The 25531-nt window shown below is 38.4% G+C and overlaps 1 protein-coding gene across 1 annotated transcript in view; it reads left to right on the forward strand.

The window, feature by feature from the left end:
* SIM1 (SIM bHLH transcription factor 1) overlaps window positions 1-25137 on the forward strand; it is a 44967-nt gene extending 19830 nt beyond the window's left edge. The window contains exons 9-11 of the mRNA XM_058021011.1: window positions 13772-13937; window positions 21350-21755; window positions 24407-25137. Coding sequence (XP_057876994.1) covers window positions 13772-13937; window positions 21350-21755; window positions 24407-25137 — 1303 coding nt within the window. The remainder of the gene's footprint in view (window positions 1-13771; window positions 13938-21349; window positions 21756-24406) is intronic.
* Window positions 25138-25531: the final 394 nt, after the last annotated feature.

A 25531-nucleotide genomic window follows, 5' to 3' on the forward strand; every position in this document is an offset into this window, starting at 1 on the left:
TTATTACAGACTTGTCTCCCTGGAACATTGTTTATATATTTCTTGCAAATAGGAGACAGGCTTTTCCAGGTGTCCACAATACATTTCTGCAGTTCTTCTTTGTTCATGTAGGGGCTTTCTCAGCTACCATTTGTTTAATTCACTCCAAATTTCTATGCTTGTATTTAAATCAGGTGACTGTAATGGCCAAGGCACTAAAAGTGTGGGCCAGAGCTGAGAGTCACCGTTCATTGAAGAGTTTTATTTGCTAGAATAAGGATTAAAGGATTGCAGCTGAGACCTATGGAAAAAATCCCCCCAGTTGTTAGTTTAAATGCATGCATGCTGAGAGTCTCACATGGCATGAAATTCAAGGTTGCAAAAAAGTGTCTTTATTCCAAGGAAGAAGAATGACTTCAAATGCTTTCCACTTCATCATTTCCCCATTCAGTGTGGGCTGCTCCAGGCCTTTGGAAATACCCTCCTCCCAAGTACTGAGTTACAGATCTTGTAAAATGTTTGTCTGGGGCTGAGACACATTCAGTGGCTGAAACAATTACTATCTCCAGCTGTCTGCCTCACTCCACTGATGAAAGGTACAGGGCTTGCTCCAGGGACTCTTTTTCCTAAAATGCCATGGTTTATGGTTTAAGGTAAACTGCCACAGATTTTACTTTACATGGAAGCATTGGACTGTACACTGTGGCACAGCTGTTCTTGCTAGAGAGGTTGTTCACACTTTATCCTAACTCTGCCCTTCTTCAATCTGAATGGCATAAATGTGGCTCGTGAACATCACACCAGCAGCTGGGTGCTACAGTGCTTTTTGGGGGTGTCTCAGTGGTCCTTCTATGTGGCAGAGCAGTGAAGATAGCGAACCATGGAGTTAAGGGTTATATTCACTGCTCTGTGATAGTCCAGAGAGCTAAAGAGGCAGCTGGAGGAGTGCCTGCTGGTTTTACTACACCACATTTGGAGCTTGTCTGTGGACTGTGTTAGTGGATGTGCAGGAGAGACATGCCAAGCAGTCCACTGCTATCAAAGGATTCCCCTCCATGCTCCCACCCTCTTAATACTCTGCATAAAACCGGATGCAGAACTGCCTCCTGCTCTCATAACAACTGCAGTATGTTCCTTAAGTAGGTTTACAAGTTTACTAGCTCTGCTTCTGTTTCCTTAATCCGTTGCATGTTTGCTCTTGTTGCTCTGTGCTGCATCTTAGCACTGCTGCCATTTCTATGTTGTTTCACTGTAATTATCGTGAGGTGCAACAGGTGTGATAAGTTACTAAACTTTGAGGCAAAATCTTCCCGCTACATTATGTTGTTCTTGCTAGGTTTTAATTCGTACACAAATGTGGCATTTCGACACAACCTAAATTAAGTGTTAACAAATAAATCTCCTTTGTCCGTTCAACAGTGGCAAGTGTCTGTTTGAAATCTAATTCTCCTTCCCTCACCTCTCTTTTGTACTTTACAGTGTGGGCCAGGCTCCAGCACATATGTTCGTACTCAGTGGGTTACTTCAGAGGCAGCCCCTTTCACTTTGATGACGCTATTTATGGAGGCAGGCACTGCTCTGTGTGAACAAGGGTACAGCGTCTGACCCTTCGGAAGGCTTGGGATGGCTGGAGTCTGGAGTCAATCTCACAATCTTTAACACAGTTAGATGATTTATTCCTGTTGTTGTCTTTTGTTATCATCCACTTAGTGCAATTAAATTGCAGAAGTCCTGATTTACTAAAGCACTTGAGCACATGTCAGGCTTTAAAAGTTCTTAGACATAACTTTCAGTGCACGATTATATCCTGGTGAATTCAGTTCTGAAATAAAAAGCCCCTTAGGCACATGAATGGAAATAAGAATATTCCTTGGCTTTGCCAAATAGAGATGGCTTGAAGGGTGCATTTTGTTACTGTGTTGAATTGGGGCCTAATAGAGAACAGCCGTAGTTTTTCAGCTACAAACCACTGTGTATAAATCTTGGGGACAGCAATGTTGAAAATAACAGCTATTATCTGCAGAAGCTTCAGTGCAGCTATGGAAACTCAAATGCCTGGCTAGCCAAAGTCTGGCTATACCCGTAGCATTGTGCAGATATTTTGACATAACCTAGAGTGAAGACCTTTAAAACCATCCAGCATTCAATGCTCTTACATGTGTGCTGTCAGGGACAAAGAGAACATGCCCTGAAGGCTCACTGTTCCCAAGTAGCCTGTAGCTTTGATTGTCTCTGTACTATGTTTGGCAGCTGGTAGCCTGGGCTGCTGCTGTAGAAAACTCTCTTGACTTAGGCTGTGGATTGCTGAAATTCATCCAAAGGCATTGCATGCTATTTTTTTCTTGCTGTTTCCAAAGATTGTTTTGCACACAGAACAAAATAATAACCTTTAATGACTGCTTTGTTAGGCCTATCTCAATGGAGTATTTGCTCACAGAAACACTGTATTTGGGGATAAATAATCTGATAGCATCCTCCCCTTTGCAGCCAAACTTCTGAATGGTGTTTGGCTGCAAAATAATTCTGTTGATCCTAAGCTTCTGGCAGGATAGTTAAATAGATTGATATCTTTCAAAAGATAATCAGCCTCTTTAGTGTGTGATAATCAGAAAGATAATGAGCTCTCTGGTCTGTGAAAAACAGCAGCACGTGTATGGACGTGGATTCACACCAGAGAAAACTGCCTGTCAGTGAGACTGCAATGGTGTAACATGAGAGCATGCAAATGGGGCTTCCATGGTGCTATCTAGTTCAGGAAAGCAGTAGGAGAGAAGGTGCACAGCACAGTTTGCACAGTGTGACACTCCTGAGTCGCTCTATGTGGGCTACAGCAGTGGCCACCACAAGCACAGCAAATCTCATACGATGCTGCGTGCTGCACTCTGCACTAACAAAATCAAGGGTTCAGTTCCTTCAGCTGCAGATTGGCTGTAGTGTTGGTTGGAGGATGGTTGTAGGTTGGCAGTGGAGTTGATCTGCATGAATGCTGCTGTGGACAGTATTATGGGAACAATAAGAGTGTCTCTGCTTAGTCAGAGACAGTCCTAAGCATCCCAAAACCCTTGATGAATATGCATGTGGAGCAGTGACAACAGAATGGCTAAAGCAAACTAAGGCCCTGACTGCTCCAGTCAAAGCTATGACCAAGAGGACAAGGTACTAGGCAGATTAAGATTTCTAAAGAGGACCATAGGTAGAGATTATTGTGTTTTATTAAATTATTTTAATTTATTTTTGAGAAATTTTAGATCTTCCTATGACTACCCATAAACACTCAACCCACTGGAGACCTAGATAAGCTGGATTTTTACATGGGCATGCATTTCTTGAACTGCACATGTTAATGTAGAGTTTTTGTTATAATTGTCATAAAGCAATAATTGCCACTAAAAAGTCTTCTGAATTTCCTAGAAAATGTGGGGTAACAGCAGTAGAGCAAGAGATGATGGTTTAACTTATTTTGTGGTCCAGAGAGTCCAGGGAGTCAAACAGATTATCCAGTACAAATTTAAATGTTTAATGGACCCACTTAACAAATATAACCATGTATTATGAAGACTTTGAGGAGACAGGCTCAGTGATTATTAGGAAATTATCAAATAAAATGGAGACTTATGCATTACATTAAAACCTCATTATATTTTCTTGTTATTTGCCTCCTGTTTAATCAGCATAAAAGTCTGCATTGTATGTCTATCAAAGCTGGATGACCAAGCTGAGTCCAATAAGAGCAGAGACTTAGACCCAAGTGGCAAGTAGTGTGTGTGGGATCTGGCTCCAGTAGAGGTTTGGCTGTGGATAGGAAGGAGTTTAAAAATGGTCTGACTCTGGTCCAAAAAATGAAATGAGAAAACATGCTTTAATTTGAAAAAAAAAACCAACCCCCAAAAAACCCATTCTCCCCAAAAGCCAAAATTCCAATGCAAATCCTTGCCTGTCTTCCTCCCCTTACCTATCTTAAAATTTTAGCAAAAGAAGGGTGAAAAGTGGTTTCCAGTTGAAAAGTAGTTATTAAGTATTATAGCACATTTTTTTTCTTGATGGCAAGTGACAGCCCTCAGAGGCAAAGTGCCCTCCTTTGGCCAAACCTGAGGAACTCTGGACTAGTGAACAAAAAGATTTTTGTTGTAAAAAAATACTGGTCCTCCTGAGGAAGGTGAGAGTCTTACAACAAGACAGGACTAATCTGATGGAAGAGGAAGGGATCTATTGTAAATGGGACGCCCTACCAGATGGAGTTCATGAATCCTTTTGCACTCAACAGGCCTCTTCACTATGGGGTGTAGCTGATCAGAAAAAGCAGTGTGGAATGATGGGGAAGTTCATTATGCTGCATGCAGATAGAAAATTTCCCAAAGAGGAATAAATAGAGTGAACAGTAAATAATTTTTCAAGCTCATTTTCTTTTTCCCTCAGATAATTTATTCCCAGATCACAGAAGCTTATCCAGAATGTCATCACAGAAAAGCTGGCTAATTTTTTAAGTGTTCACCTTAGGATCTTAGGAAGGTTGTCACAACAAAAGCTTTAATTATGGGGAAAACAGAGGAGATTAGAAAACCTGAAACATCACAAAGTTTTAGAATAAATTATTAAAAGTAATGACAGCAAATTTTCAGGACCTCTCTTCACAGTTTCAGAGGAACTGGGGTATGAAACTGCTTAACTAGTGTGGTATAGAGTGTAACATAAGAACAGTGACACGGAATCAGACACATGTTGATAGTGACCATGAGAAATACTTTGGAAAGAGATTAAAAATAGGACAAACATGCAGTCCATGTATCCATGTTTCCCTAGCACTTTCTCCCAGTCTCCAAGAAATTCAAATGTCTTCCAAGAAACATATAAGATCTTTGAATGTATTAGTTGTCAATGTTTTGTGGGGTTTTTCCCCCCGTAAACTCACTGGTTTGCTTTTTGACACCATGTTGGCTTTTGCCAAGGTTAAGTAAACGGGATAATAAAAGCCTCCTTTTTCTTCATTCATTTCATAGCCCATAATTCTTGCCTTAGATAAAGAAGTGAAAAAACTGCTTCCTACTCGTATCTTCCTTCTCTTTGCCACTCACAATTTACTGATCTTATTTTGTTCTCCTGGTCACCTCTTTTTTAACCTGAGGAGAGTCCTTAATTTTTTCTCATAAAAAGGCTGTTCGAAGCTCATCATCATACTTTCTTTCCCATTCCGTGCTTTTTCAAGTTTTCAGATAAGATGGTCAGAGCATACAATGTTTGAAATGTCAGTGCATGAGGGGTTTATGTATGGTATAATTATGCCATGATGTGCATTTTCTTATACACAGGACAGCCTGTGTTATATCAGTGACCTCTCTGCAATGTGATGCTTTTTTTTAAATGAAACTCCCACACAGTTTATGTGATGAATCATATAGATCAGAGGATTGTTCAACAAAATTACTAGTTTTAGAAAGAAAAATGTGAGAGTGGAGTTTTCTAACTATAGTTAAGCCCTATAGTTAGGGCTTAATGTTATATATCCCCCTAATAACTCATAGTCTGTAGCTACATAATTGTATTTTGTGGCTGCTAAACACCCAGATATAGGACTTGTATCCACTTCTGTGGCAGCTCTTCAGTTACTGTTACAAAACATAGAGCAGCCAATCTTCAAAAAACATTTTTGTGGTCTCCCTTGCCATGAGGGGACAGGACTGGTATGAAGTACTTATCTCTAAAAAAGTCCTTGGATTGAAAATGACAACATCCAACAACCTTCATGAAAATCAAGAGGAGCTCCTACTGGTTCTTCTTATTACATCCCTTAATGGGATGTAGAAATTATTAGCATTTGAAAACTGTTAATGTATAATCTCTGCCAAAAAATCATCAGCATCCTCTGAAATCCCTCATCACAAGCATATCATACATCTAATGTGCTATTTCCAATAATTTCTGCTTAGTTAGGTGCACAATAACAATGGTATTACATGTATTCAGTCAAATATTTTCATTCATAGAATACATATCAAATTTATTTTAGCAGTTTAAATATGAAAGTTTTATGTCTATTTAGTCAAGCATTACTATAGTGAGGACTTCAGTAGATTAGAAATAAATTAATCCAATTAAAGAACACGTCTGTGAAATGTGATATGTCATAGGCATGAATGAGCTGTTTGCACAGCAACTGTAAAGAAATCATTAATGATTAACTATCTAGACGAGGTTTAATCAAGGATAAATGGTATAAGGCATAGTTAAAAACATTTACATTGCATACATGGAGATTCTGAAATAATAAAAGAATGTTTTGCACCAATAGTGACACGGGTATACTCTTGGGAAATGTATTTTCTGTTATCTGTGATGAAGAGCAGCCAGGGGCTGAAGCTGAGTGTTAGCTTAGTAATGTTAGCTATTGTGCATTGATAGAAGGAGGTTGCTCCTTCCAACAAAAAGATGAAATTTAACAGGTCAGACAGAAAAAGATATGTTATCAAATATGTGTTAGTTACAATAGCATATTGTTATCTTCATCTTCAGAGCTAATATTCAGCAAAGTTAAGGTAGGGATTCTCAGAAGCAATCAGTGCTGGGCTAAATGTGACTCTATCAAAACAAGAAGTTCCCTTGGCAGCCTTGATGGTAAACTCAGGGAAGTGCCAAGTGCTGAAGTCCCAGGATACGTAATTCATCCAGTGCAGCACCAGTAGCCTGTGAGAGGGTTGAGAATTGATCCAGATAATTTGGCTATTGGATCAGTGTCTGGTGGGTGTCATTGGTATTCAAGGTATATTTTTTTAGCACATAAGAATATTAAGAATTCTGAGATATGAAAATCTAGTCTGTGTAAGAGCAGTCTTTTGCAATGCTGCAGTGTTGCAGTGTTGTCATCAGACTGGCGTTCTGTAAAATGGGAATAACTCTACAGGCATATGAGAAAACTTAGATTTATATGGCACTAATTCCTAAAGATGTGCTGCCTAATTGCACTTGCTGATGCACTGGGGTGACATTGATTTAATGGTCTAGTAAATAAAGGCAAATACAGGTCTCCTTTTTGGAGCCAAAGGTGGTAAGGCATGTGGTTTAGAATGACAAACTCTACCTTCAGACTGCTGAAAAATCTGCCCCATCATGATTGTCTAGAGGCCGGGATGTTTTATATAACTTCAACTGGCAGTTAGATGAGTGCATTATGAGATGAGAAACCAATCATTGAATATACATAAAATTTCTCTCACAGTAGTTGTCTAGAGGAAATCCTCAGACATTTGTGTTAAGTGACCCATACAGTAAAATTGGTGCTTCAGTTTTTCTGAATGTATAAAATAATTAGACTTCCTGGGTTGGATTGCTTTTTCTTTAAAAGCAAATATGGAAATATGATATTGTGTAAGTGAATCTCATGGCTGGACAAGTTGTAAACTTTGACTCAACAAGATGTAAACAGCCACTGTTGTTTGTGCTATTTATGGAGATAAATGGGTGCCTGGAACTTCATGAAGGGATCTGATACACAGAACTCATACTTCTCTGAGTAGACATTAAGTGTGCTAATAATAAGCAACCACTTGAAAGATTTCTGGAGAGTTTTTCCAATTGCTTTGGTGAGCAGTAGGTCTGGCCTATATGGGACTATTCACTCAAGAAGTTTCAGAAAGGAGATTTGCTAACATTATCCCTATTACTGATGGAACAACTGAGGGGGGGAATAACTTTGAGGTTTCACAACTGAATGTCAGCTTAATTTCATGACAAGCAGTGAGCTTCAGTAGCTTTTTCCTTACTTTGTCCTGAAATTTGGCTTCCTGTGCAACCTCAGGGAAACCTTATTCTGACAGGATAAATCCATAAAGGGATTGCATATGCTCCTCCTCACAAATCGCGTGAGCAGACCGAGGCCTTTGTAAACATTTCTGAGACACATTGTACATGAACCGAGGACACGGCAGATGAGGAAATTGTCTGTTTTGTTGTACCATCTGCTGATTTAGGAAGCCATGAAGATGACAAACAACCAGAATCTGTTCTCTTTTCACTCATCTGCTGAATAGTGAGTGCTCTGTTAGCATTGCATGAGCTGGAGTGTGGAAATGTTAAAAGTCGCAGGCAATGTGTAAAAGTAGAAGAGTGATATATTGCAGTATTGTGGTCAGACATTCATGAGAAAGTGTCTGATTTTTACCACCTTCATGTCTGATTTTAGCCAAACTGCAGTAACTCAGAAAAATAGACTGAACATTATTGACATTAGCACCACTAGTTAATCTCACAGTTTTTATTGTAAAACTGGCAGAACATCTGACAAATACAATTTTCCTAATTTTTAACTAAAAGAAATGAAGAGTTTGTATGACCCTATCCATAGATTTTTCAAGTAAAACTAGAGGAAATTAAGAACATTTATCTTGTATTCAATAGAAAGAATAGTGCAGCCAATTGTAATTAAACCTTTTTCATTGTCATGAACAGTATTTTCTGCTTTGCTTCAGTCAGGTGAATGATTGTATCAATGATGTGAGAATCTGCTGCACTAAGATCACATAATGCTTTTACTCTCAACTTGTACTTCATTAGTCATTTAATATGTGTAAAGAATAATGTGGATGTAGGTTATCCAGTGTTTGTCAAGTCTTGATGTTCCCATCACACCTTTTCATCCAATGCTGTAACTCCATATATGAGTTATATGAAATTTATACTGAATTTCCTTGAAGGTATCTAAATTCAGTGTCTTTTGAAGGAATTAAATACATAGTAAATGTCTGCCTCTTTGTTGGTTATCTGTGTATTCTCAGTTACTGTATGTGTACCTTTCTGGCATGTAGTGTTATTAATGTAAAAAGATGCTTTTCCTCACAGTTTTGTAGAATTTTCCTTGAACTGAGCATTTTCTCTTATTTTCTGAAGATTTTCTTCTTATTTTGAAGGTTATGCTGCTTATAGCTCTGGATATATAAGATCTGTATTCTTCAGTCTGGTTGCCCTTCTGAAGTACTTTTGGATGAATCTGGTTATTTATTATTTACTAATGAGTGTCATGCTTTCACTTCTTCTTTGGAATACATCTTATTTATCTTCTCTTTTTGTTTGAGAGCATTTTTCAGGGCTTAAGTTCTCTTCTGTTCCATAGCCAACACTGTCTTTAAGTAGGGAGTAATAATATCTTGAAAATTATTTGTGCCTTTAGCTGTCTAATGCTAGTGTCTAGTCTCACTTCCATGGTGAGCTATAGTAGTTCCAAACATCTTCATATTAACTGAAGAAACACAATTACAATGAAAGCCCAGCTTGTCTGTAGTTTTAGTTTGTTGTGAGCCACTCTGGACCTCTGTCTTCCCAACATTATTTCTGTCATGCTGATTCACCCTTTCCTCATATTTTTTCCTTCAAAAAGCCCACATTAAAAAAACCCTCTCATTTTCTCTTCATTTTGATGGTGAACTCTAACCACAAGCTTAGTCACTGTATTTGTGCAAACTCTCCTGTTTGCTGAGAATTCAGGTTTTGTGGTCCTCTGATACTCCCTTACTGGTTTTTTTTTTTGTTTTTGTTTTTTTTTTTTTTTTTTTTTTTTTTTTTTTTTTTTTTTTTTTTTTTTTTTTTGTGTGTGTCTGTTTGCTAGTGATTCATTATCTTTTACTCAGACTTTGGTTAGCTAGACTATTGCTACCTTTTTCATATTGTACATTTTGGCCATAGTAGTAGGGAAAAAGTTCTAAAGCTGAATTTTGAGATTTCACATAAGTGTTGGAGATTCACTTGGCATTCAAGTCATGTACAAACAGATTGGCTTCCTCTTCCAAACATTCTGCTCCTTCATCCCTTGTCCTTCACCATCTTTGCAGTTTGCTGTAGCTAGATGTCTTTAGTGAAGAATGTTTTGTACTCAGCTTTCAGATGCTTCATTGCAGAGAAATGCAGTTGGTGCAGTCTTTGATCCTCACTTTTCATGGTGTACATGTAGTATACCTATAAATGCTTTCAAAATCAGGTTCAAGCTTTATAAACAGCACTGAAAGAGCCAGAGGCATGCCATAGAGTGGAAATGCTTCTGGGAGTTAGATCTGAGAAGACAATGGGAAACAGCATATTGTAGCAAGGAGCTTTTATGCTTTGTCTTCTGAATTTGCTTACAGTGAAGCCTGGCAATCCAGTCTGTAGGTGCCTGATACATTGACCATACCAGCCAGATTCTCATATGGGGAGGAATGACAAGATAGAGGAAAAATAATACAATTTTTGAACCACGTGCTACCAAAAGCATATGCATTCATGTCCTCTGAAGAGTCAAAGAGGACCTAGAATTTCCATCCAACTGTGGAAAGAATTGCTGTTTCCCATCATGAAAAGGTGGAGGTCTTCAACGTGTTTCCCCTTGCAAAGAAGCATCACTTTGGTCTTGTCTGGATTCAGTTTGATCCATCTGTTCTTCATTTAAGAGCTAATTTCCTGTAGTTATTCTGATGTTTTATAGTGATGATAGTTGCATCAGAAAATGAGATAAATACTAGATTGTCAGCAACATACTGTTAGCAATTGAACACATGCCATATCACTCTCTCTCAGCAGTCTCATGTAGATAGATGTAGATTGTATGGATCCCTGTGGGATCCTGAAGGTGAGGACCTTGGAGGAAGAGGCTTGTATCCACCACTTTTTTTTTAAATTATGCATAGAACACAAGATGCTGTACTAGTGTGTGGCTGTGACTGTGTAATAGAGGATTCAGGAGTCTGAGAATAAGAATGTGGAGCTTATAGTTCCATGTTGGTGAAAGTTTTATAAATTCCTCTAGGAAGCTGTTGGAATTTCCATCTGTAGTTTGTATATCACTAGGAGTCCTGCTTTCTCTAGTCTTTTGTCTCACAATGCATATGGATATACTCAAAAATGTTTTCATTTCTTAGTGGAACATCTTTTGCATCTGATATTGAGGACATTGGACCCTTCCTCCATGTTTTTTTTCTTTTTTAACTTCTGGTACTTATCTTGTGCAGCTGCTTGATAGTGTTCTGGTATCTCTCTTGGTTGCTCTGAAGGGTAGCTTCTCTAGGACAGGGTTGAGATGGTATTGAATCATCACTCAGTGATGAAAAAGTCCAGTATTTCATCTGCAAAGAGAGCACAGGAGTCTTCTTTTTCTAAGGGAAAACTTTGCATCTGGCAGTAAGAACTTCAGGTAGTTTTTTATTGTCATTTTTTGGATGAAGTTACTGTTTAAGCAACTGGCTGCAAATACAAGCTTGTCTTGTTTATTCTAAGGTGTGGTGTTCTGGGAGGGTGAGCCCTCACCATAACAATACAAAGGATGTAGAAAAGTAACACAGAATGGCATGCAAGGTTTTGGTAAGTCTGGTTTGACTCTTTTGTTGGGGTTTTTTTCTGGTTCCCACAACCTAGAAACATCGTAGAGAGTAGTCTCTATATTCTTGAATGGTTGGCCCTTACACATATAACAGCAGACAAGCAGTGTTGGAATCACAGTGTGGTCGGAATACCAGGGTAGCATTTCTCCCACGGTTTTAAAACTTTTTCACTGACACAAGACAGCAGCAGATGTTTAGAGGGTGGAAAAAACAGAGATGGGGAGTTAACGGCAGGCGCACAGAGCTGTGGGTTCTTCAGCAAAACCGAAGGTAAAAGGGTTGGTAGGCTGAAAACCAAAACACAACCCCCTAAGGCTCTGAAAATGTACCTACATAGTTTTGATTATTTTTAGTTTCTGGTGGTAATATTTTCTACATCTGACACTGAGAACACAAGACCCTTCCTCTTCTTATAATTAGCCAGGGGGAGTGTGTATATCAGGATAAGACTAATAGTTTTTTTCAGGGCTATTGATAGAATCTCATGCATTGTAGCATTTATTAAGACTGTTTGACATCTCTTGTGTTTCATATAACATGGAGATAATTTCCTAGGAATCAGTCATGGAGACAGATGATTTGCATGTCAAGTCAAGGTGTCTGGATGACAATTTTGAGGGTAACCATGGGAAAAATTAATGCTTTCAAAATATGTGGATGAACCATACCTTCCAAAGAGGGCAAAGCAAATCCCCACACTCAGACACTTTCACTGCAGACAGGGTATTTGAAATACAGGTATTCTTGCAGAGACCTATCTCTATTAAAGCCAAAATTTGAAGAAATTACCTCAAGAACTACCTCACTAGAACTACCCCAAGAACTTACCTAAAGAACTAATTTTGCATTACAAAGCACTATTTATACCTGACAAATCTCTGTCTGCTGTGAACTGGAAACAGCACAGTCAGTGCAGTTCTAATATTAGGGATTTACTTTCATGTGTTCTATATACACAGATATATATACATTGTCTGCATTGTCAAAAAACCTAAACCTCTTCTTTATCAGAAGAAAAAAAAATTGTAGAACTGTGATGAATTAATCTGTTGGCTATGCAGGTTTATCAGTGGTTGCTCAATGGTTCATCTTATTTCACTTTTTTCAGTGACTTAGCAAGTTTATTCTTCTACTCCCGACTTTCATATGAAATAATTTCAGTCTACTAAGTTGTAATATGCTTAGGCTGTGATGCAGTTTCTTTCTAAAAAAGTTAGACTCTTATGGCTTGCACATCAATATTTGTGTGATTATAGACCAAGATATTTTGCTAAAGCTAGGTAAACAATTTATTTTAACTATAATTGATTTATATTTGTATTTAATCTTTAGGTTTGGGTGGGGTATGGGATAATGTGTGAATGAATATGTTGCCTCCCTGACTGCTTAAGAAAAGCATTTTTCTTCCCTTATCCCTTATTTCTCTGCTGATAATACAAAGGAAAAAAAATGAACCCTTCCTCTTTTCCTCCAGGTAGGTAGGTCAGGAAGAAGCTCTTGCTTTGCTCTCTTTTAATAAATCATTGTCAGAATAGGTTCCGTATGACTACATGAAAGCTGGAGAGCTCATTTGTTACTCCCCCGGGTATCAGCAGACATGCAGATGTGTGCAGAGGAGTGCAGTCCAATGCATATGCCCTCATTATGCTTAGTAAGACATTGTGAACACTGCCAGTTTTCCTTACTTTTATGTATTCATTAGTTTGAAGAAACTAATGCCAAACTTCAAAAACTGTCATTATATATAGCTCCCCATAGAAAATCTCTATTATTTTGTGGGTGAGGGACAGACTATTTAAATCACAAGATTTATATTTATTTAGCTGTTTTCCCTGACTGGTAAACTGGTACAAGAAACTAAAAATGGATGAATAAACACTCATAAGACCCATAGAAGAAAAAAAAAAAAAAAACAACAAAATTTACACAATTGCCTGAAACTTCTTAAGCAATGAAAAATACAACCTTAGAGATCATGTGTTTTCTATTAAAAATTATTTTGTTCAATTTATTTAGTCATCCGTCTAAGCTGTTATGTGCGCCTCACATACACACATGTGAACACACACAAACACACATGGAAAGTTTGTAGTCATATGGCTAAAAGAGTTGTGAGGAAAATGTATCCTATTTACTGCTCAGCTATGTGACCAATGGAGAACTGTAATACAAATCTCAGAAATATCCATCCCATTGCTTTTTATTACTGAAGAAAGCAGATCAGGATGATAACAGCTGGATGCAAAAAGCAATCATATTTTCAGTGTAAAAATACTGCTATTGCTTAGTAAGCTATACTCCATAAATGTATTAGGGGGATATACTGGTGTGCCCTGGATGGTTTTTATTCTTTTTTCTTAAAAATATCTTCCGTTTTCACCCCCCACTAAGAAGAAAGGAATGTTTCCCATCAAGACATGAAGTGAGTTTGTTTTTCACTTTTGCCTTTCATATAGGGACACAGAATATAAAGGACTACAGCTGTCCCTGGATCAGGTCACTGCTACCAAGCCGGCGTTCTCATACGCAAATTCAGCTCCGACCATTACGGACAATAGAAAGGGAAGCAAATCTCGCCTCTCAAGCACAAAGTCAAAATCCAGGACATCACCGTACCCACAGGTAGCTGTCTTTGGAAAACTAAATTAAATATCTTTGAATATCTTGATTTTGGCTGCTACTTTACCCAAATAACTAGAATGGGCCAAAGAACATGTTACTTGAAGGGAATAAAGGACAGCAGGTTATATGAGCTTGAGACAGGAATATGTTTCTTTAAACTGCTTCTAAAAAGCTGGAAACATTTATGTTTCAGCGTGCATAATAAATTATTATCAACAACAATAGCAGCACAGGGCTCAGAGTTAATGAGAAGCCAACAGAAGGACAAGTGAAAATGTTGGTTTTGAAATACTTGATTTGAGAAGACTGTGAGTTTTGCCATTTGAGAAATCTCGCTTTTTCTTACTTGGTCTTTACTAATTCCAAGAAATCTAGAAAGCTACCAGATATTAGATAGCAGTTAATACTGAAATTGTAGTCAAGAGGAATGAGTTTTGATGAGGGAAAGCAGTCAACCAACTCAGTGAATTGGAACAAGAAAATGTGAACTTTTCTGTGTGTAAACCTTTGAAAGGAAGAAAGCAGTAGGAGGTGGTCATTGGCATCAGTAGATTTTAATTTCCCAAATTTCATTTTCAAGTCTAAGTTGCAAGGAACATGTCCCATCTTGGAGAATGGACCAGAATCAATTGGGTCTTTGAACTGAAATTTATCCAATACGTTTATGCAACTGATTTCTGCAGGCAATGTCATAGCACTTCTATCCTTACAGTATCAAACTTTTAGCTCAAAAAACATGTTTGTTTAAATAACTGTGATCTTTACTAATGATACAAGTCCTGCTGCTCTTATGCCTTTACATAACAGGATATAAATGGATATATAAACAAACTGGATATAAATGTATGAATTCAAGATGGAAGATTGAAGAGCTATGTATTTTTAAAGAGCCTAATATTTAGTAGAATATTTAAAGAACCTCAATATTTCACTGATAATGACCTTAATAACTACAGTTTCTCTGCAGGTGCAATGTTTTCTGAATGGACCTCTAAGAGAGGCCCAATGTTATCCCGAATATGTACATCACTTCCTTGTTTTCTTTCTTTTTCCTCTCAAAAGTACCAAGGATAAGAATTTCAGTTAAATGACATCTTCTTTTGGCACAGGAAGTATTTAACTGAGCACCTAGATATGAATTCCTAATTTTAAGAATCTAACATTTGACAGAGGTTATTATAGCTCACTTGTTCATGCTTGTCTCTGTGAGTTTTTAAAAAAAGCCTTTTCCTGGATGCACTACATCATTGTAACAATTGTAATCAGTTTAAAAGAACTGGGGAAGATACATACAAATAATTCTAAATTCAATTTTTATGACTGTCTTTGATATATTGTAATTACAATTCATCTTTCCTTATGCAGTCCCTTCCAAAGTATTCATTTACTAGCAGGACAATCCCAGCTGAAGGCTTGTTATCCTTCCACATCTATCTGATTTCTAAAAGTATGACCTCCTTATTCTTTCTGTCACCAGAGAAAAATACTGAATGAGCAATGCAGCATTGTGGTTTATCAGGGATTGTAGTATGCTTTTGGTTTATCAGGGATTGTTGTATGAAAGTCCAGGGTGCTTAGTCTCCACTTTCATTTTGCATCCTCATTACCAGCTGCCTGATATTAAAGTCACATATTTCATCATTCAAAAAGAAGCAGCCATGTTAGTTGCCAGTATCTTGAAAAATGGTCATGCCATTCATTGCAGCCCATCACCACAAGTAATGCTGGCAGCTTGGCTTTGCCCCTCTGTCATCCTTCTCCACCACTGAATAAACTGTTGAAAGACTAAGAGAGGCTGCTGTGAAGAACATGCAGCAGGTGGTACAGCCTGTGTCCCTCAGTCTCCTGCCCATGTAATTTGCCAGACAGTAGAGGAGAATTAGAGTGTGACTTAAAAGTCACAGCTGAAGAGCGAGATCACGGGTTTTGGCTTACACAGGAGCCTGAGCTGTGGTGAGGAAGGAAGCAGCAAGTTTATTAGTAAAATAATGGCAGTAGGGAAAGTACTTCTTAAAGTCAAGGACACCTATGAGATTTTAAAAGTACATAATTTTTTTCCCATTTTCCCCTTTTCTCTTGCTTTCTTATAATTTACTTTGCTTCTCTCTTGAAGAGAAAAAGAAATCATATGCTTTATTGGATGCTGACTGAGAATCCTTCACCTTGCCAGCTGTGTGTCCCTAAGATAGGTACATGAGATGTGAACAGTATGAAAATTTTACTAATCAATCTCAGCTGAATCTTTACTACAAGGGCAAAAAGTGTGTGTTTCAATCATCTAAGACAGTGTTGATGTTTTTCCTTCAATTTTTATGCAAAAGTAAATATAGCATAATGTGCATCTTGCAGACTCTTGAGTGAAACTGAGTTCATCGAACTGGAGGCATTGGTCATCATCTGATTAACACAGTGTGCTGTTTGTACACTGGGCTAGTGGGTTCTGTGAAACCAGCCTCAGGCAGGGGAAGGGGAGCAACCTCCTCAGCAGAGAGGAGAGCAACCCAAAATTCATGGCCCAGCTGCAGAATTTTCTCAGACAGTCTGAAGAGTGCTTTTCTAGTCCTGTCCCACCAGAGAGGTGCAGAGCTGAAAGAGATGGTGGGGAAAAAACCAAAAAGGCAGATGAAGATTTGATGGATATTTGCAGAAAAAGGAAATAATGAGTTGGTGAAAAGATGCCTGCAGTCTTTCCCCACAACATCATCATCATCATCATTATCATCATTGTGAAGGCCTCCCAAAATCTAGCCCTGAACCTTTGTACTCCCAAAAACTAGCCTAGGACCTCATTAATTCCATACGCAGGCAATGGCAGCAAGACTAGAAAAACATTTTAATTATGATCATCTGAACTGCTTTGGAGTTTAATGCCCCATTAATGATGATTGTATAAAAAAATGTTTAACTTGCTTGTTGTCTGCCCCTGCAGTGGAAATGTTTCATGGTGAGATCTGGATTAATGTTTATTGCTTCATATCTCATCTTAGTTCTTGGATAAAGATTTTATATATACATATATATATATATATATATATATATATATATATATATAAAATGAAAACACACATACAAGTAAGGATGTACAAAAGAGCTGTTGAATGGAGATATAGGTATATATTAATAGATAGGTACATAGGTGTATATATTAATGCATCAGGTCTCAGAGATATATTAATTTTATATCTCCTTTAGATGGATAATTTGGATTAATTCTGCAATTCATCACTATTTGGGCACATCACCAAATGGAATAAAGATAACAGAATCAGGAAGAATTCTAGCCAGTCTGGCTTTTGTTTTGTTTTAATTTCTTCCTGTAGCTTAAAGCTTTGGCAACTTTTAGTGTGTTCAAAAGCAAAGCAAACCCCTCTTTTTATAGTAAATATAACTCCTGGTCTGGTGAAGAGTCACCAGCAGTGGGGGTTATTTTAATGGACATGCTGTATTACTTTAATCTAAGCCTTTCACCATCTGTTGTGCCTATAATAGTGAATGCGAAAAGAGCATATTTTTCATTTCAGGATTACATTAGTAAAATGTAAGATAAAAGTGATTTAAATCATGCATATGTTCTTGGTACAATGCAGCCTGCATCTGTGATGTTTTTTTTCCTCGTGGTTCAGACACAAATCAAGAGAAAAGCTGTTAATGCTGATGTAGTGAAAGTTTTTCATGGAAAAGAGGGCTCTGTGAGGGTTTCACCATGTATTTAATGTTTATAATGATAAAAGCCTGAGTAGGCTGCCAGAAAATTATATATCTATAATGTGTGCTGTTTGAACATCTGGGGTGGCATGTAGAGCAAGCTGATGTTGCTCTGTATGACAGGCCAAGTCCTCAGGCCGGTGAGACACCTGTAGGAATAGAAGGGCAGGCAAAAGAAAATCACACGAGAAATATTAAATTGTCTACTGGCCTAATACACTTCCCTGGACTCTCATAAAGTTAGTTTCCTTAGACATGGAATTTATATCTTCCTATTTCCTTATCTCTTTAACCCTCCTGAAGTTTTTCTTCAAATGGAAATGCATCAATGATGGCCCACAGACCTTCTCTTTGTCAGTGCTAATCCTGCTGGTGCGCTCTCTCTTTGATTGTATGCTGGATTACCACTCTGGAAGACATTTCCAATTTTCAGAGGCGACAATTCAGGTTCCAGGGACCAGCTGGAGCACCATTTAATTTATATTTTGTTTACATTTTTTATGCCAGATGACAATTCAGAAATCACCTGAAGGGAATTCAGATGTTGCCAGTTTGAAGTTCTTTATCACTATCTACTGATTAAATTTTGTCAAAAATTAAAAAGTAATAAATTAGTTTTGCCTTCTGACTCCTGATAGTAGTCAGAGAGCAGAAATTAGCAGAAAATAAAGTGTTTGTGCTGAGACATGACTGAAATTGACAAAAAGACCCAACTGATTTTAATTTACCATAATTTTCATTAAATCGTATTTAATTTTTTATGGGTCTTTCATCACTTGACATATGGGAGCCTAATTCTGACTTGAGAGATAGTGTTTCCACTTCCATTTCAGTAAAGCAATATCTTTGATCACCCTTTCATTTCTCCCCCATCAACATGTCACACATGCCCATATTTGAAGTCTCCACCTGTCAACATCAGATTCCCAGAAGAGGCAGTGGCTGGACTGCAGCAGTGGAGGCAGCCTGAGGATGCCAAATAGAGATGTGGCTGGCTTTAAAGGAAATTAGACATATTTTTGCCCTGTGTCTGCTTATGTTGCACCTTAGGAGTAAATACTCATATCAAACCTTGGCAGAAAATGTGGACCACAAGCAATTGACTGTGTTAATTTAATTCTGTCCATGGCCTAACACCTGCCACAGGTCAGATCTCAAATAATCTTCGTTCACATCAAGTAGGAAGAAGATGAGTCAAGTGTTGTTGGTCTTGATACATGGTTGTATGACATCACACAGTGCATTTCTGAGATACTAGATATAAAACATATGAGATAATTTCCCTTTCTTTAGGAGAAGTGCACAAAGGCCTTTTGTGATTAGGTTCAAGATAAAAGCAGAAATTGCACAACTTTTCAGTTAAATGAAGATATTCCCTTCAAGAGAAGCTATGTTGGACACTGAAGTGTCCTTAGAAAAAGAGAACTAATAGAAGAATATCTAGTAGAGATAGGGCAGGAAATGAGGAGTTTTCAGTTTGAAAGATTTTCTGGCATTTATTATCATCATAAATAGTCCAAAAAGAAATTTCATTATAATATTATTGGAAATTAATTTTCCTTGTCCTTGTCATGAAAGAAATACATACTACGAGTTTTATTTTTAATAAGAAAACAAATGAACTCTTGACTTTTCTATATTTGCATTTAGGCTTATGCTGTATAATATTTCTGTTTAACTTTTAAAATTAAAAAAATCTGGTTTATACAAGTCAAATTCAAACAGAGCATTAAAAACAGTTCTGAAATTAAAAACAGATTAAAATGTATTTTCTTCTTTTTTGATTTTTCTTCCTAAATAAAATTTAGTAACTATTAATCTTGTTAATAATTTCAAATTTTTTAAATTGGAAACTTAATTTTATCACATTTTTTGTAAGCTTACAGTAATTTTTGTTTTGTAAAAAAGCTTACAATACATTTTTGTTAAAAAGCTGACAATAATTCAGCTGTTATTTCTGAAGGTGTCTTTGTGATTAAGCAGTTTGTAAATGTTAGGTCTGAAAGGATAATAGAAAAGACAGATGCTCCATTTGATGAAAATAACACTGTGGTGACTGAACAAAGTTCCTAGTTAGTGTATGTCGATTTGCTGGCATTTAAAAGAGCTCTTTTGTGGCTCTGTAACTATCTAACCTTCATGAAAATTCATGTTTTGCCTTTCATCTCTAAACCTTTGTGATGAGTATGGTGGCACTAACTTTCTGACCTCCTCCACGTCTACTGGTAGGCTTGTTGCCTATGGATACTCTTCTGACAACTAATAACAAAATATAATTGACTTCTTCAAAGCCATGACCCTTTCTTTGTTTCCTTTAAAAAATCTATCATGTCCACAACCTAAACAGTATTCACAAATAGAAACTGGAATACTGAAGCAATGCCCAATTAAATGCCAAAAAACTCCACTGATGTTGCACACATGGTTTAGGTTTCTCTAAGTCAAACATCTGGTAAGTACTTTCGATTGGTAAGTGCATAAAACCTTGATCCTGGCTGATAATGAGGAGTTTCATAGCAACTTAATCTAATGAAAAGGAAGGTAACCTTATGTTAGGCCTATTAAAAGAAAAGGCAGAGTGGACATATGGAAGGTGAGTGATGGAATGGGAGAATTCCAAGGTTTCATGTTGTAATACATTGATTTGTGACATGAGTGTGCAGCGCTGAAGAGGTGAGCGTGTGCAGCTTTGGTCTCATCCCAGCCCATAATCATGGGTGAAATTGATTTAAAAATGTTCCGTGAAGTTTGACAGTTCCAATAAATAAAAAGATTTAAAAATGAGATAGCTAAATCCTAGGGGGTTTAATAAACATTCTTTTCCTTTCCCAAAAGGTATCTAAAAGTTGGAAGTATATGAATATCTAGAAATCTGTGACATTTAACTTAACCCTTACGTCTCTCTAAACAAATTCTCATGTTCCTGTCCTGACTAATTTTCCAACAACCTACTAGTTGCTTTTCTGTGTTGGGAGAGCCCTGCTTTAGTGAGGGCAAACAATGCTCATTCTGCCTGCTTTGGTTAGCACTCATCTTTACTGGCAAATAGTTTCTGGATTTCCTTTGTTCCCATACTGCAACAGAGCTGGGATTTTTAGCTTCCTACCTATCTGCCATCACTTTAGAGCTTTCAAAATTGTTGGTAGTGCCAACTTGTCCTTCCTAATAAGAGGAAATAAGTTCAAAGATACAACTCCAAGTAAGAAAAAAATCTCAACAAACAAAATATGAGAAAAAGAGAGTGAACCCTTAGAGAAAATCCTTCAAGTACATTCGGTTTCAATTTGACATGTGAGAATGCTCCAGGAGCAGTGTTATTTCAGTTCCTTTTGGAAGTGTTTTGCTGAAGTGCATTGGAGCACCTTGGCTGAGCATAAGCATGGCTTTCAAAGCAACAAGAAAAACCTGGACATACTAAAAATATATTGAATTGCAACATTGATGTTTCTGAGCCTAATATTACACATCATAAAGGAGATGGCTGTTAAGGGCCGACATGGGATGTTTTAGATTTTCATGAGGTCTGTCCTGTCATCTGTGAGCTCATTACAGAGTGTTGTACAGGAAAGGACCAGGAGCCCAATCAGAAGGTGCAGACACGCTCACAAAAAACACACTGTCACATACACACCCTGCCTCCCCAGTGCAGTTACGTGCAGATTTCACCCAGGTGTGGTAATTCCCGTGCTGCTTCTCCTGTTTTGCAGTATTCCGGGTTTCACACGGAGAGATCCGAGTCTGACCACGAGAGCCAGTGGGGTGGGAGCCCCCTGACCGACACGGCCTCCCCACAGCTCCTGGAGCCCGCGGACAGAGCGAGCTCCCAGCACCACGACGTCTCCTGTGCCTACAGACAGTACTCAGACCGCAGCGCGCTCTGCTACGGTTTTGCCCTGGACCACTCCAGGCTGGCTGATGACAGGCATTTCCACAGCCAGGCCTGTGAGGGAGGCAGATGCGAAGCTGGCCGGTATTTCCTTGGCACGCCGCAGCCGGGAAGGGAGAGCTGGTGGGGCTCTCGCTCAGCCTTGCCTCTGACTAAGTCGTCCCCCGAGAGCAGAGAAGCGTATGAGAACAGTATGCCCCACATCACGTCAGTGCACAGGATTCATGGTAAGACATAACAAGGATTTGCAGAAGCGACACAGTCTCAGCTAAAGCAGCATGACAGAGACACAGCTGTTTATGTGAAAGATGGAAAATGAGATGCTTTTGGTGTATGCGCTTGTCTCAGAGATCACATCTGCGGAGATGATACTTAAAATTCAAGCTGAGCAGAATTTTATAGTCTGGTTTATATGAAGAAAAATATAGTTTTGCTCTATTTTCATTGTGAAATTAAGGTGGAAAAATGTGACTGAGGAGATTTTAAGCATGATCTTAGAAATATAAACAAAATAATTCGCTTGATAGAAGAGTGGTTTTTATTAGACTTAGGATCAAGACAATTCAGATGGAATATATTTAGCAAAAAATTATAGGTAAATCCAAGCTAGATATTAAAAAAATCTTGAAGGCTGTTGGAAAAATTGTTCTCTGAGTGACATTTTTCCTTATTGGTTATTATTAGATTCTGCATGAGTTGATGTTTATTTAAAGTTGGCTATTGAAATTGACAGTAGATTTTGGTTTCAGACATTTATCCTCGGTGATAATTTTTAGCCAATTTGAATCTCTCCATCCTTTCAGCACAAAGCCTGAAATTTTGTTTAGTTTCTGACAGGTTGCAAACTCAGTGCATTAGCACATTTTCAGAGGCTGAAGCTAATAAAAAAACACAGTGAAAGCCTGATACTGGGTTTGGAAAAGTCCAAAAGGTCCTTGGTTTTAAAATTGTAGGCTTAGTCTTGGAAAACAGTAGCAGGCCCTAAGGTCAGAATTCATGGTTTTAAGGATGGCTGCAAGATAAAAAAAAAGTTTTTCCACAAAAGAGTCTATCAAAACAAATGTTGCTTCTAAAGAACTCATAAAAGCAGATTACATTAGTACTATTCCATTGATCTGTGGAACGAGGCTTTGTTAACAAAAAAGCTGTTCTGTTTTGCTCCAATTTGAGGAAAATTATGTTGAGATTAGAAAAAATTATTAAATAGCAAGTTCCAGGAAATACAACCAGAGGAAAAACCAGAAAATTTTGCTGATGAGAACTGTTTTCCACTTTTCCTGTGAGAACATGCCTCCTTCCTTGTGACTGTTCTGTTCTTCTGCCCTGTTTGTGCTTTTCTAGCTTTTTCTTCTCAAAAAAAGAGAATCTAGCAAATTATGATAACCTGTTGGCAAATTTTATGCATGATAATTATTGCTGAACACAGAAATATCATAGTGAGCTACAAATGGAAAAGTGTTAGATATTAATTCCATATCTCTATCAAGAATAATTAACCCAAATGGGTAACATAATTTGGTCATAGTGTATTGTTTGGCTTTGCTGTAATTTCAGATGCTGCAGGTTTGTTTTGTTCGGTTTTTTTTATGTCAAGTGTTACATATTTCAGTAGGTCTTCAGTCTGCGTGTAGCTTTGGGGGAAAAATCTGACTAGCCCTGGCATTTTGGGTCCAAATGAGAATGTGAAGGATAAATTCATGTTCATGATAGCCCACAGTGCAGTACTTCCCCAGCAGTGGCAGGATATTTTTCTTGCAAAAGCCCATCACTGATTTTTCTAGTGCACTCTGCAATGCGATGGTATTGGTCTGCAACTCAAACAGATCTGTATGCCTTGACCCAACACAAAACAGGGGAAACTTCATGTGCTAGTCTGAAAATGGGTTTGCTTTGAGGAGTACGGTCAGCCAACCCAAAGTGTTCATCCCCAAAGAGAACTTCGTGTGTGCCAAGGCAGAGGCGTTGATAAGTAACACGTGCAAGTCCCACACAGGCCCTCCTGCAGGAAAGCATCTCAGCAAATCTAGCCCTTTATCATAATGTTGACCATTCAGGTTTTGGGGCCACTCACTTTCTTTCTGGTGAGGACTGACAGGTATGATTCTGTCCTTTCAGCTACTTGCAAGCTGAACACCTTCTCTGATATGTATATGGGCCTTATTTTTTTAAGAGAGGTAAGAATGCCATAATATTTCCCATTTCAAAAGCAAATATTTATGCATGGGGATATGACATCACATTTTTACAGGGTCTCGGTCTAAAAGCTATGGGTTCTTGAGCTTTTGAAGAAGAGTTCCCTTACCACTTGTGGTTATTTATTGCTGTGTATCCTGCATCAAGTCTCAACATAACCACAAGATATTTCTCAATGCTGTCTCTGTTTTGACTCCTGGAAGGGCTGGAATGTTGTACATCTGTAATTCTCTGAGATTTTTATTTTTACTATGGACCCAATCCACTCAGACCTTTTTGGTGCAAAGAGGTAGTAAGGGGCCAGGGGCCTGAACACTGGCATTGATGGCACTTTGACATGCCCTAGGATATCCTGCCTGGCCTCTAGCTGCTCCAAAAGAGTTGCTTTCGAGTTGCTTCCATACCTGCAGGGATTATCCAGGTACTTGGGTACCCAAGAGTGTATCAGGCGACACCAGATACCTGTGCTGAGGTGCTTAGGTCTCTTTGCATATTATCAGCTGTGTTGCTTGTTTCAAGTGGAGACACTGGAAACTAGAGTTTGTCACTGAAAAGCAAGGGGTCTTTTTTGCTGACTGTTATGACCTGCCTCTGACTTGATTTTCTGTGTGTGGAATTAGGTTCAGATTCATGTTCTCCAAGATCACTTAAACCTCAGTGCTTGTCTCCTTTCTCTCTTTCCTAGGAAGAGGACACTGGGATGAGGACAGTGTTGTTAGCTCGCCCGATCCTGGCTCTGCCAGCGAGTCAGGCGACCGATACCGTACTGAGCAGTACCAGAACAGTCCGCATGAGCCTAGCAAAATTGAAACTCTCATTAGAGCCACCCAGCAAATGATTAAAGAAGAAGAAAGCAGGCTACAGCTGCGGAAAACCACTCCTGACCCACTGGTGTCCATTAATGGCACAGGGAAGAAGCACGCTATCTGTTTTGCAAGCTACCCTCAGCAGCAGCTGGCGGCGGACGTCTGCCGCGTGCCAACAGTTGCCAACACTCCTCCCTGTGAACACATCCAGCAGCGGGATGGGAAGATCATGAGCCCACATGAAAATGACTACGACAACAGCCCCACAGCACTGTCCAGGATAAGCAGCCCCAGTTCTGACCGAATATCAAAATCTAGTTTGGTACTTGCTAAGGACTACCTGCATTCAGACATGTCTCCTCAACAAACCCAAGGAGATCACCCAGCAGCCTCTCCAAATTATTACAGCTCCCACAGGCAGTACTTTGATAAGCATGCTTACACACTAACTGGATATGCCCTGGAGCATCTATATGACACTGAAACAATTAGAAACTATTCACTAGGCTGTAATGGATCTCACTTTGATGTGACTTCTCACTTAAGGATGCAGCAAGATCCAGCACAAGGACACAAGGGAACATCTGTTATAATAACCAATGGAAGCTGACGCTTTTTTTTCTAAAAACTTTTGCGCTTTAAAAAATAACCTTTGAGATCTAATTGGAAGATATTCTATGTTTTCACGCCCTTGTCCTTACCAGCATTTCCCATACCACAGTGCACTAGAAAGAAGAACCTAAGGTTTGGGGGGATAAGTTAGTTAAAACACATTACTTAAGGAAAAAACCCAAATGCACTGGCATGCAGGGTTAGAGTAAATGGAGTTCAATGCAAAGTTGGTGCCATGCATGCTGAGAAGGATAGAAGAGGTTCAGGCAGGGAGTACCTGTGGCAGAGCAGTTTATCCACATTGTGTAAGAGGTGTTGTTTGGAAACACTGCCAAGGGCAGATCTTCTGAACTGCATAGGTACCAGGCAACAGAACTGCTATGCACTCTTTT

Source organism: Melospiza georgiana, chromosome 3, assembly GCF_028018845.1.
Source record: "Melospiza georgiana isolate bMelGeo1 chromosome 3, bMelGeo1.pri, whole genome shotgun sequence".
Classification (NCBI taxonomy): domain Eukaryota; kingdom Metazoa; phylum Chordata; class Aves; order Passeriformes; family Passerellidae; genus Melospiza; species Melospiza georgiana.